Source organism: Sinocyclocheilus anshuiensis, unplaced genomic scaffold (assembly GCF_001515605.1).
Source record: "Sinocyclocheilus anshuiensis isolate Anshui unplaced genomic scaffold, SAMN03320099.WGS_v1.1 scaffold1867, whole genome shotgun sequence".
Taxonomy (NCBI): domain Eukaryota; kingdom Metazoa; phylum Chordata; class Actinopteri; order Cypriniformes; family Cyprinidae; genus Sinocyclocheilus; species Sinocyclocheilus anshuiensis.
This window is the reverse complement of record NW_015548298.1, coordinates 232,855-245,068: the sequence shown is the minus strand read 5'-3', so window position 1 is coordinate 245,068 and position 12,214 is coordinate 232,855. Positions and strand designations below refer to the sequence as shown.

Sequence of the window (12,214 nt, the reverse complement as noted above, 5' to 3'; positions counted from 1 at the left end):
AAGCGGAGTCCAGCCCGGGGTCGTCACATGTGGTTGCCGCAAGCCTTCCGGACGCTCCTTCGTTGAATCTGCCGGCCGTGCCGTTCTCAAGCCCGCCAGCCGCCGCTCACTCTAGCCTGCAACAAATTCCTCGTTTGTAATGGGTTTTATTGGTGTTGTCTCATCGCGCTGGGACAGGGCATCACAGTATGGTAAGGGTATGGGATCAGAATCCCGCCTAAAGTATTGCAGTCAAGGATAAAAAAATAACAAGCGTGAAAACAAATTTTTAAAACACAAGTAAAAATATATTGCACAAGATTTAAAAATGAAAGCAAAGTTTTCAGAATAGCAAACAATGGTCATGGATTGAAAAATAATAAGCGTAATTCAAAAAATTAATAACGCATTAAAAAAAAATAAGCATGAATCAGAACTTTATACACGTTTAAAATCATATTGCACTAAATTGAAATATTAATGCAAAATTGTCTGACTTGCACACAAAATCATGTTTCCCTTGGTTATATTTCTGTTTTTTCTGCTCTCAGACATTTTCTGCTCATATTTTTTTTTGTATGCTTGTGCTGTTTTTCCCTTCCCTCTTGTTTCCACATTCTGCGCTTCTTCTTCCAAATGTTGCGGTTAGAGTTTCATGTAAATCAGGGTGGGCTTAAGCGTCATCATTGGTCCACTAGTTTTAGATTGACAGCTCCTCCTCTAGGCAATCAGATGACTGTCACTGCTGTACGCCTGCCTGGCGATCCGTTAATGTTAAATGAGTAAATTAATTATGAATAAATGAATGTAATGTTTTTGCATTGACTAGGCTAGATCTGACTACTGATCAATGAAAGCGATAGTGTTACAGAGGAGACAGTTACAGAGGCCAGTTGGATTTGATATACACAATGATTTATTTGCATATTGTGTTTATTTACATAAACTATGCAACAAGCTACAAATATAATTGCATAACACTATCATAATGTTTTAAATATATAAAATATTATTTATATATATAATTATATATATTATTTATATATTTAAGTATATAGAGTAATCATTCAATATAAGGCTGCTGTGTGTTGCTTGTAGGACGCTGTTCTGCTGTGGCTTTGTTTTGACTCTTCATCAAGCAAAATGAGAAAATAAGTAAAATTTTAAACTCACTCAAAGCAACACAGCATGTAAGTGAGAATAACGCGATATCAGCCTTTGATCTCGTTGGTATCTGCTCCACTTCTAGAGGTCAGAACTGTTCGTCTTGCCTGCGCTTATTTCACTCCACCCCTCACTGCAGCCGCCTACTCTCGCCTTAATTTCAGGCAAGGCAAGGTGCATCTCAAACAAGCCTAATGACTTCGCGAGGCTGGTATTGTGGCTCCTCCCTTTCGCGACGTGGCCATAGGCGAATAAATACAGGTGAATATAACCACGACGGGTCACTAGGACGGCTCATTTGACGTTAACGGATCCTTTATGTCATTTTATAATTTCAGAGTAACACAAAATGTGATAAATCTTACAAGACCATCAACCTTATCAATGACATACTGTACATGAAAGTAAAAGCTGCAAAGCTGTAATTTGCAAAAATAAGCAAAATACTGCTACTAGTGGACCAATGATGACGCTTAAGCCCACCCTGATTTACATGAAACTCTTAACAGCAACATTTGGAAGAAGTAGCGCAGAACTTGGAAACAAGAGAGAAGGGAAAAACAGCATAAGCATACAAAAAATAAAAATATGAGCAGAAAATGTCTAAGAGCAGAAAAACAGAGAAATATAACCAAGGAAAACATGATTTTGTGCGCAAGTCAGACAATTTTGCATTAATATTTCAATTTTGTGCAATATGATTTTAAACGTGTTTAAAGTTTTGATTCATGCTTATTATTTTTTTAAATGCGTTATTAATCTTTTGATTAATTAAACAAATTTTTTTTTTATTTTTTTATCCGTGACGGCAATAGGCGGGATTCTGATCCCATATAAGGGGCGTAACATTTCCTTCTCTCCACCGACTGCGCTGATCAAAAGCATGATGGGAAACGACTGATTGACGACACAGATTAATGCTCGTTGGTTCAGACAACTGTGATGTTGCGGCAAATACACAAAATAATGTTATTTTTAGCAACATCATATGACCCCTTTAAAAACTAAAATGATACTGAGATATGTTTAATACTTCCTGAGTTACAGGCATGTAAACTTAAGGAAAGAAAATGCTTTTTCCCATATTTGAACTCACCATTGACATATAATGCAACAAAGATTGCTAATTGACAAAGATCGCTAAAGTCAACAGATTTTACTTATAGTTGTAACAATGTGTAACTCCGCCGCAGTTGACTGTGCCGGTCCCAAGCCCGGATAAAGGAGGAGGGTTGGGTGGTGGGGTGCAGATACTGCCACCTGTAAAAGAAACAAGACGAATGAAATCCAATGCACAATGACAACCAAACAAACAGGAACACACCAGCTCGGACGTCGCCCGGTTATACAAGGTCCACGTCCTCAGCTGGGAAAACGGGGCTGGGTTGAAAAGTTAGCTACTGGAGTAGAAGGAAAAGGAGAAGGAGAAAAGAAACTCAAAGCAGCAATAGACTTCCTGAAGATAGGTACATGGAATGTACGGACTCTCAGAAGTCCTGGCAAACTGGAGCTATTACGCAAGGAAATGACACCATATGAGTGCGATATATTGGGACTGGCAGAGATGCGCTGGACAGGTGTGGGAGAGCTGAATGGAGGAGAAGTGATTTGGTCAGGAGAAGAGAAAAATCACATGAGGGGAGTTGGTTTCTTGCTTAGCAAGCGAGCGAAAGATGCACTACTCGGGTATAACCCTGTAAACTCTCGTAACATAGTGACCAGGTTAAACGGAGCACCTCTAGCTGCTTTCGTTTGTCCATACATTACATTGCAGCTACTTTTTTCTCCCTCAAAGAGATACTGCAAAAACTTGACATTATATAGCCTACAATACAGTGGCCCCAAGAGTTTGTACACTTAAACCACACTTAAAATGGCATGATTTACATTGGAGTAGATAACAAAATTAATTAATTAATGTATTTATCAGCTTAGCAAGCTTGCTTAGCAAGTGAGCGAAAGATGCGCTACTCAGGTACCCTGTAAACTCTCGTAACATAGTGGCCAGGTTCAACGGAGCACCTCTGAACATTGCAGTGATTCAGGTTTATGCACCAACTTCAGACAGTACCGAGGAAGAGGTCGAAACGTTCTACGGGCAGCTGGAGCACACCATCGAGGAGTTGCCAAAGAAAGATGTGAAAATTGTGATCGGCGACTGGAATGCAAAGGTTGGAACAGATAACTTGGGCTGGGAGCAGGTGATGGGGTGTCACAGCTATGGACAGCGCAATAATAGAGGGGAACGGCTACTGGAATTTGCGTCTAAGAATGATCTGCTGATCACCAACACCAGATTCCAGCAGAAGGACAGCAGGAAGTGGACGTGGATGGCACCCGATGGCAAGTACACCAACATGATCGACTTGGTGCTGGTAGACAGGAGATGGAAAACTGCAGTGTGTGTTTGCAGAACGTTCCAAGGAGCAGACATCTCCTCAGACCACAGTTTGGTGATGTGCAAACTGAAGCTAAGACTGAAAAGGACAACGAGACAACAACGACATGAACCAAGAAGGAACATCGATGCACTTGGTAATGCAACGGTGCGGGCAGCGTTTAAGGACAAAGTGGAGCAAAGACTTGCAAACTCACCATCGCAGCCAGTGGAACTAAATGACAGAGTTCGACAGTTGAATGAAGCGATACAATCATCTGTGAGGGAAGTCTTACCAACAGTGTGTAAGCAAAACAAACCGTGGATAACGGAACACACACTACAACTGGCAAAGACGAAAAGAGAGATGAAAGAGAGAAGACAAGAATCGGAGGAGAGGGAGAAGGAGTATAGAGTGGTGTGCAATGTGGTGAGGAAAGCAGCAAAGACAGACAAGGAGGAGTGGCTACAAAGACAATGCCAGGAAATTGAGAGGCTTGCAGGAGACAACCGAAGCAGAGAGGCATATAAGCTCATCAACCAGATAAACCGAGCGTGGAAACCGAAGCAGTCAGCCATCGAGGACAAGAATGGTAAGATGTTACAAGATAAAGCAGAAGTTAAGAAAAGGTGGACAGAATATTGCAGAGGTCTGTACACTGATAGGGCTAACAGTGACACCGTCATAACTGAACTAGACCAAATCTCACCACCGCCCAATGAAGATGAAATGCACTACATTCTATATGAGGAAGTGGCAGAAGCGGTGAAAAGGTTAAAGAAAGGTAAGAGCCCAGGAATCGACGACATAACCGGAGAAATGATACAAGCTGGAGGAGAAAAATTACAGAAGAGATACACACAATCTGTAATCAGATATGGCAGGAAGGGAGAGTACCAGAGGAATGTGCAAAGTCAGTCATTGTCACAATACCAAAGAAAGGAGACTTGGCAGAATGCAGCAACTACAGGACAATTGCTCTGTTAAGTCACATGGGTAAGGTATTGATGATGGTGTTACTGGAGAGATTGAAAGCGCAGATGGAACCACATCTGTCAGAGGAGCAGGCCGGATTCAGGAAAGACAGATGCACGACACATCAAATCCTGATTCTAAGGCTTATGGCAGAGAAGGCGAAACGTAAAGGACGACACATCATCAACTGTTTCATTGATTTCCGAAAGGCATTCGACTCCATCAAACAGGACGTCACTTGGGCAACACTCAAGTCATATGGAGTCGGAGCAAGATTGACCAAGATACTGCAGAACATCTGTGAAATCTCGCAGTCGGCAGTGCGAGTTGGCAGAGAAATGGGCGATTGGTTTAAAACAATGGTCGGAACAAGACAAGGGGATCCGATATCGCCAACTATATTCATCTCGTACCTCGAGAGAGTAATGAACTCGGTAAGAGACAATGACACAAGATCAAGATCAACAACCTCAAATTTGCAGATGACATTGATCTACTGGAGGAGGATAGAGTTGAATTACAAGGAAATCTGGATCGGATCAATGAAGCAGGGGAGGCCGCCGGATTACAGATCAACATTGAAAAAACAATGACAATGGTGTTTGGACAAGAGGACATAGAAGAGGAACTGGAGATTAGGGGCAGAAGTATTGAAAATGTCACAGAGTTTGTGTACCTGGGTAGTCTACTGACCTGGGACAACGATTGCAGCAAGGAGATCAAAAGGAGAATAGCGAGGGCAACGGGAGTAATGGCAGGGTTCAAGACAATATGGAACAGCAAGCATATCAGAACAGAGACCAAAATCAGCATAATCAGGACATGTGTGATGAGTGTGTTGCTGTATGCTTGTGAGACATGGACATTGAGGAAGAAAGACAAAGATTTACTGCGGGCGTTTGAAATGAAGTGCTACAGGAGAATCTTGCACATTCACTGGCATCAGAAAATCACAAACGTGGAGGTGCAAAGACGAGTTGGAAACACGAGGAACATCGTACAACTCATCATGGAGAGGAAGCTCAGCCTGTTTGGACTTATCTGCAGGATGGAGGACAAGTGACTGGTGAAGTGTGTGGTGTTTGGGATCATGGATCGACGGACACGGAGAGGAAGACCGAGTAGGGAGTGGTTGGATGACATCAAAGAATGGTGTCAGAGGGACATCCACTCTCTTAGCAGGATGGCACAGGACCGTGCACAGTGGAAATGGAGCGTCAGACGGGCATTGGACACCAACGGGCGTGAGCCCATGGAATGATGGATGGATGGATGGATGTAACAATGTCTGTGTAAAACGTGTGGTTGAGTTGACACAGAATGACCCACATGTAAACCCACAGCAAGTAAATTTACATTTACAGTACTATTGTTATTCTGATTTTCTTAGACCCTAATATTGATAAGGGCGGCATGAATGAATATATCACTAAGAAACGTGAGCTCTTCTTACTTGAGGTAAGATGCTATTTTGTTTCTCTAGTTCTCAGCTAGTAGCCAGGTGGAAAATTTGCTGAATTTCTTCTTTGTATCCATTGTGGATTTGACTGATTTGTCTTTACTAATTTTGCCCTCTATTCTTCTGTGTATGATTGTTTTTGTACACAATCTCTCTCAAATTTTTAGTATTCTCTGGCAGTAAAGAAAGGAGAGATTCAGCTACTGGAGCAAATGGCTGCAGAAGAAGAGGCGAAATTGACAAGAGCTGAGAAGTTCTTGGAAAATAACGCCATCTTGTTTGAAGAATTCCTAAAAGAACATGACAAGAATTCGGTGGAGGCTATCAAAATGTACCAGTTGTACAAACTTCACTTAGAAAACATTATAAAAAAATAAAAGTACTGTCATTACAATTGTGCTGCTACCTTAAAGTACAATGCTTGAATTAATGTTTAAAAGATTTTTAAAATTTAACATATATATATAGCAAATTATGGTGTTTTTACATGGAAACAGCAGAATATGTGGCTTACATTTATCTTAATAAAACCATCAAATACTGTTCAGTGCTGAGCAAGAGACCAAGGTGAAGCTGGAGAAAGTAGCTGAGATCAAGAAGATAACTTCCAAAATGGTGGCAATCAGCAGGTATGAACAAATTGTTTGATTAGATACTTTCCAAAATCGTTTCAACAGGGTTGTTTATCTGTTTTCTCCCCTTACCCGTTGATTTTAGTGACATCTCTAAGTATGAGGACATCCTGAAGGAGTATAAAAAGTATAAAGAGTTTCTGCTGATGCTGTCACCCCCAGAATGGCAGGAGAAACAGAGATCCAAGAGTAGGCACTCTACTGTCTCCACATATACTGAGAGGGATGAAAAACAGGCAGAAAAAATCAAAAAGAACAAAGAAAGAAAGACAGCAGAAGGCAGCAAGCGTATGTTGGCAACTTTAGAAGCTTTTTAAAATTACATATTTGTTTAAGAGCAAAGTACAAAATATAAAATGAATAGAAGACACAGGTGTAAATTATTACTTTCTGTCAAATATTTGCTTTGGGTTTTTAACAGATTGTCTTGTTTTTTTTTTTTTTTTCCTTTAAATGTATTCAAACACATATAGGTGGAGAAAGACGAGGCTCGTGGTTTCTTATCTTCTCAGGAGGCCCAGGGCTTCATCTAGACAAAGTGTGAAGTCCAGCCATCAGAGCAGCAAAATGTATATGCAAACCATAATATTAAATGCATAGCTTTGCATGTTCAGTGACTTATTAATTAGGGATGCACCGATACACACACGTTTACTTAGCTATCTAAATGGGGACATTACATAGACTTCGATTGTTTTTATATACAGGTAGTTATACACTTTTTAACCTAAACCCACCCCTACCCCTCAGAAAACTTTCTGCATCTTTACTAGGGATGCACCGATACCGATACTGGTATCGGTATCGGGCCCTATACTGGCCTCCTGTACTCGTACTCGTACTCGTTAAAATGCCCCGATACCAACCGCCGATACCACTCAGCATGTGATAAGCGCCATATTCAAACAAAGAAGCACTGACAACAGACAGCAGAAAGGAGTTATGGATGTCTACTACAAAGTATATGTATGCAATGAATATAATGTTAAACATTCAGTATTAACGCCTGTATAGCTGATGTGTGCGAGCTGATAAAACAAATCACGCTGAGTGGATTGAGCGCGCGGCTATTTGATAAATGAAGTTAACCAACTAACATTATACATACCCTTTTGGTTTCTGTACCCAATATTTAAAAAATGTACAAATGCAATAAAAATATTGGTATCGGCAAGTACCAAAAATAAAAGTATCGGTATCGGGCGAGTGCTGGAAAAAGTGGTATCGGTGCATCCCTATTATTAATAATGCTTTGTTTTCACTTTAGATCTGCACCTGGGACTGACAGCTCAGATTGCGAGGTTAATATCCACTAACATTCTGTTGAATTAAGTAGTCAGTTTATTATTCATTTATATTTTTCCAATGATTACATTTAGATTTATAGTTGTAAAGTGTAACACGTGTATATTTTATGCCTGAACCTACTAACCTGAAAAATGTAGGATCCAGGGTTTGGTTGGATAGCATGGTCCTGTTAGCCTCTGCTGGTAGATGCAATAACTACACCATCTGCCAGCAAAAAGCAGCTTTCTCGATTAAGAGCTGATCAGGCAGCATATATATTGCTGTATGTGTTGCTATTTAGTAATATTTAATTGTAATATAAATATAATATGTTTTTCCAGTGCCCAATTCGCTCTCTTTTTTAAGGGTTATACTATAAATGTGTGAAATGAACTTACACTATAGATCAATGTAATTACGCTTAGTTTTTATTTTTTCTATTCATTTGTCTATTAATTTGTTAATAAAATAAATGCAATGCACATTTATAATTAATTGAATATATCTCTTCTATAAAGAGAAAAACCATTTTTTGATCACTGTGATGTCCCCCTCAGGTTGACCCAGAGATGTTCTTCAAAGAACCTCAGGATCTGTTGAATCTAATGACTGAGCTGGAAGAGCAGAATCTTTCCCTCATCCAAAACACTAGAGAGACAGAAGAGGCTTTGGAGGAGTTCAGACAGAATGCTGAACTGACTCGCAAAAACGTGTGTACTTGTGTGCACCAACATAGATATTTTCGTAAATTTATTCCAGTAAAAAATGCTATTTGTTTGTGTGTTTACAGGGAGTCTGAATCAAAGCAGCTAAAAGAGCAGATTGATATCATGACTGATAACATTCAGAGGGAGAAAAAGAGAGCAGCAGAGCTGGAAATGAAAGCCAAACTGTTCAGCTTTGAACAGTACAAACCAGAGGACCAGGTAAGATATTTCTTTTGTTGTTCTACTTTGTCATTATCTTTGTAACTTGCATTGACAAACAAAACACCTGTTGATTAAAACAATTTATCATGTTTTCTGTGTTGACATGATCGTGAATTTCGAATTCTGAAAATTTCGTAATATACTGAATATTTTCCCTTCCAAATGTAATGCATTCAGTTTCTAAATAATAAACCATTTTTGCCACTAGTCTGCAGAAGTCCACTGTTGGCTTTTTCATTAACAGTGTGATTCACTCACTGACATTTCATCTTGGTAGAACTTTTATTTAAAAAAATGGCTGTAAGAAGGCTTTAAGAAAAGCATTTTTTTTAAAACGCAGTGTTAATCATATTTAATATTTAATTAATCTCACACGTTAACATGATAACTCTGGCAGCCTGTTTAGATCTGATCTGATACATAAAGAGTTGCAGAAAGTGTCTGGATTGTAAAAATCTTTCTCCATAAAATCCCAAGTGGACAGTTAATGGAGAATAGTGATTTGAACTGTTCATTTAATCCAGTTCGATTAAAGGTAGTAAGGGCACTGTCAGGTTAATGAACTTGATGAGCCAGATCCAACAATGTACAGGTGTGGTCAAGGGAACAATCGCACCCTGAGGTAGGAGAATGACACGAACTGCCACAAATAACTTGTTACATAGACAAGTACAGCCCTGGAGTCAAGATTTTACCTAAAGAATGTTCTCCATTCTGGCAGCAAGACTGTTGATTTTATATGATTTAAAGGTGTGAACTTAAAAACATAGCCAAACACTAGCATTTATAGACATTTGCAAGTCAATTCAAGATGTCATCTAAAATATTTAAAACATTCTGATAAATATGTTGGAAGGTTCTAGAAACTTCTAAAACATGGCTTACATCCAACTACGTGTCGGCAGTAACTATAAAACCAATACAATGTTTAGTTGTGCTGTTCGAGTCTTGTAGCAAAGACATTAAATATTTGTCTAAAATGCTTTTTTTCTTCTAAATTCTAATAAAACATGAGTGCTACTCATTGCTTCTAGAAACAAGTTGCTCAGTTACAATCTTTGATAAATCATTGGACAGTAGCTTGTCATTTGATAAACATGTCTAGTGACCTAAGAATACAAGTCCTTGTCTCCATGATAAGGCTCTTGACGCATTGAGCTGTAAGGTGGAGGAGGTGTACCACTGCTGTGTGGGGGAGACAGAGGCAAACCTGACCACTTTGCAGATGCTGACAGCCATTGAGAAAAAATTGGGGGAGCTTCTGGAAAATGCAGATATGATTCCAAAAGACCAAATGAGTATAGCTGAACGTGCCAAAGAGAAAGAGAGGAGAATGAGGTGACCACATCCCAATCTACAGTACAAAAGTCTTAGGCCACTAGTATTTTCACCTACTGTAGTGTGTTAGGAAATATCAAATTTCAAGAAACCTACCTTCACAGCTACCTGAAAAAAAATGCGCAAGTGTACCCAAACGGTGGTCACACCAAATGTTCATTTAATTTAGTTAATAGAAGTTAATTGATACATACAATATATTTATGACATTATTTTTGAATGGATCCTCAATTGACAACATTTTTACACAAGTGCTTAAAACGTTTCACAGTACTGTGGCATTGTAGGTTTCTTGAAGTATCTTGGAGATGTTGCCATACTCCTTCTGGATTTAGTATGCGTCAGTTTTTTCTGATTCACCCAGACAGACTGGATGATGATGAGATCAGATCTCTGTGTGGAGCACTGGCTGTTGTCAGACTCCTTATGCACACAAAATCTCACTAGATTATTAATGTGCAAATAATGGCAAAAGGAATGTTTGGAAATGTAAACTGATATTTCCTACTGACACACTATAAATATAGAAATAACTGACCATTTTTAAAACCATTTTTTTGTTGGTGAAAATACTAGTGACTTAAGACTGCTGCACAGTAGTGTACATCTACATTAAATCAGCAACAGAATCATCTGTATCTAGTATGTTCTTCAACTTCTTTTTACTGTTTAGGCTGCGTGATGAGAAGATATATTTGCAGATAAAACAACAGGAGGAAAGACAGAAAAAAGACTTGGAAAGATCTCAGGCTCAGATTAAGAAAATGGTAAGAAAAAGACAAGAAACGTATGTTTTACCGCAACAAGTCTAATTGACCTTTTGCATAAAATCATATTGCAAATGTTTGTCACTATTAAAAGGGTCATATTTGTCGGCGCCAATAGCCTCGTGGTTAGTGGTAGGAACCTTTGCCGGTTCTGCTCCCCCTCTTCACCCAATGCTTTCCTCTGCTCTCTACTATCCTATCTCAATAAAGCCATAAAAAAGCCCATACATATAACTTAAAAAAGGGGTTTATGTTTTTTCCCCACAACTTTATGGCTGTTTACCACCCTTACCACCCCTTTACATCAAGCTCTTCTATCTCAAATTATTTCTTATCTTATAACATCTTTAAATGACTGATATTGTTTTTGAAACAAGTAGGAGTGAGAAAATGCTTTCTGCTTTCTTTTAGTCTGTCAAGAAGCTGATGCCACGCTCTCAGCCTCCAGTCCGCAAACATCAGACAAACAAAAACACTGAAGCTACAGAATGGGAGAATGAAGAGTTCCTGTATTTCTTCAGTTAAAATAAGCATGTTGATACTTGCTTGAATATGAATACAAATGTATTTCTGTAGATAGTAGGTGACCAAGTAAATTTTCAATCCTTGTTTTTGCAAGGTTTAAAGGGGTCATATGATGTGATTTCAATTTTTCCTTTCTCTTTGGAGTGTTACAAGCTCTTGGTGCATAAAGAAGATCTGTAAAGTTGCAAAAACTAGTCTCAAATTCAAAGAGATATTCTTTATAAAAGTTAAGAGTCAACCACACCTACCTAAAACGGCTCATTCTAACACACCCCCACATATCTATGTCACGATGTGGAAAGATTTGCATAACGCCACCCAAATGTTCACACAAAGAAAGGTGTAACTTTTATTCTGGCTTTAGTATTGTTGTTGTCCACTCCATGTCGTGAAGGCGCTGTGTGTTTCGTTGTGAAAGCGAAACTACTTTGTTTGTGTTTAGTCAACGGTAGAGTAGACTACAATGCTGGCTGTTCTGACTCAAAGACTGTAAGTACGTTTTATATATTTAAAGAGTTTTTATATTTTATATTTTTTCTATTTAAAGCGAGTTTTTTGGGCAGTGTAGAGTAGGGCTTGTTGTTTGTCATTTCTCCGATCACAAAGGCAGACATGGTTTTATGTTTACGCGGCGCGATGCAACGCGTAAAAAGACAGTATAAGTCATTATAATCCATAATTATTAGCTTTTGAGTCATCGCCCCGGGCGGCCTGACAGGGCATCATCACAGTATGGTAGGGGCGTAACATTTCCGTCACACGCTTGAGGAATTCGGCCAAT

The 12,214-nt window shown here is 39.1% G+C and overlaps 1 protein-coding gene and 1 pseudogene across 1 annotated transcript; both read left to right on the top strand.

Annotated features, from left to right (window-relative positions):
* Nucleotides 1-2,329: 2,329 nt before the first annotated feature.
* Nucleotides 2,330-5,559, top strand: LOC107656114 (uncharacterized). Its single transcript, XM_016443815.1, has 4 exons — nucleotides 2,330-2,865; nucleotides 3,152-4,434; nucleotides 4,523-4,654; nucleotides 4,979-5,559. Exons 1-4 carry the CDS (start codon nucleotides 2,441-2,443, stop codon nucleotides 5,557-5,559), a joined length of 2,421 nt encoding a protein of 806 aa, XP_016299301.1. The 5' UTR covers nucleotides 2,330-2,440.
* A 27-nt stretch (nucleotides 5,560-5,586) lies between these two features.
* Nucleotides 5,587-11,583, top strand: LOC107656113 (cilia- and flagella-associated protein 100-like; annotated as a pseudogene).
* The last annotated feature ends 631 nt before the right edge of the window (nucleotides 11,584-12,214 follow it).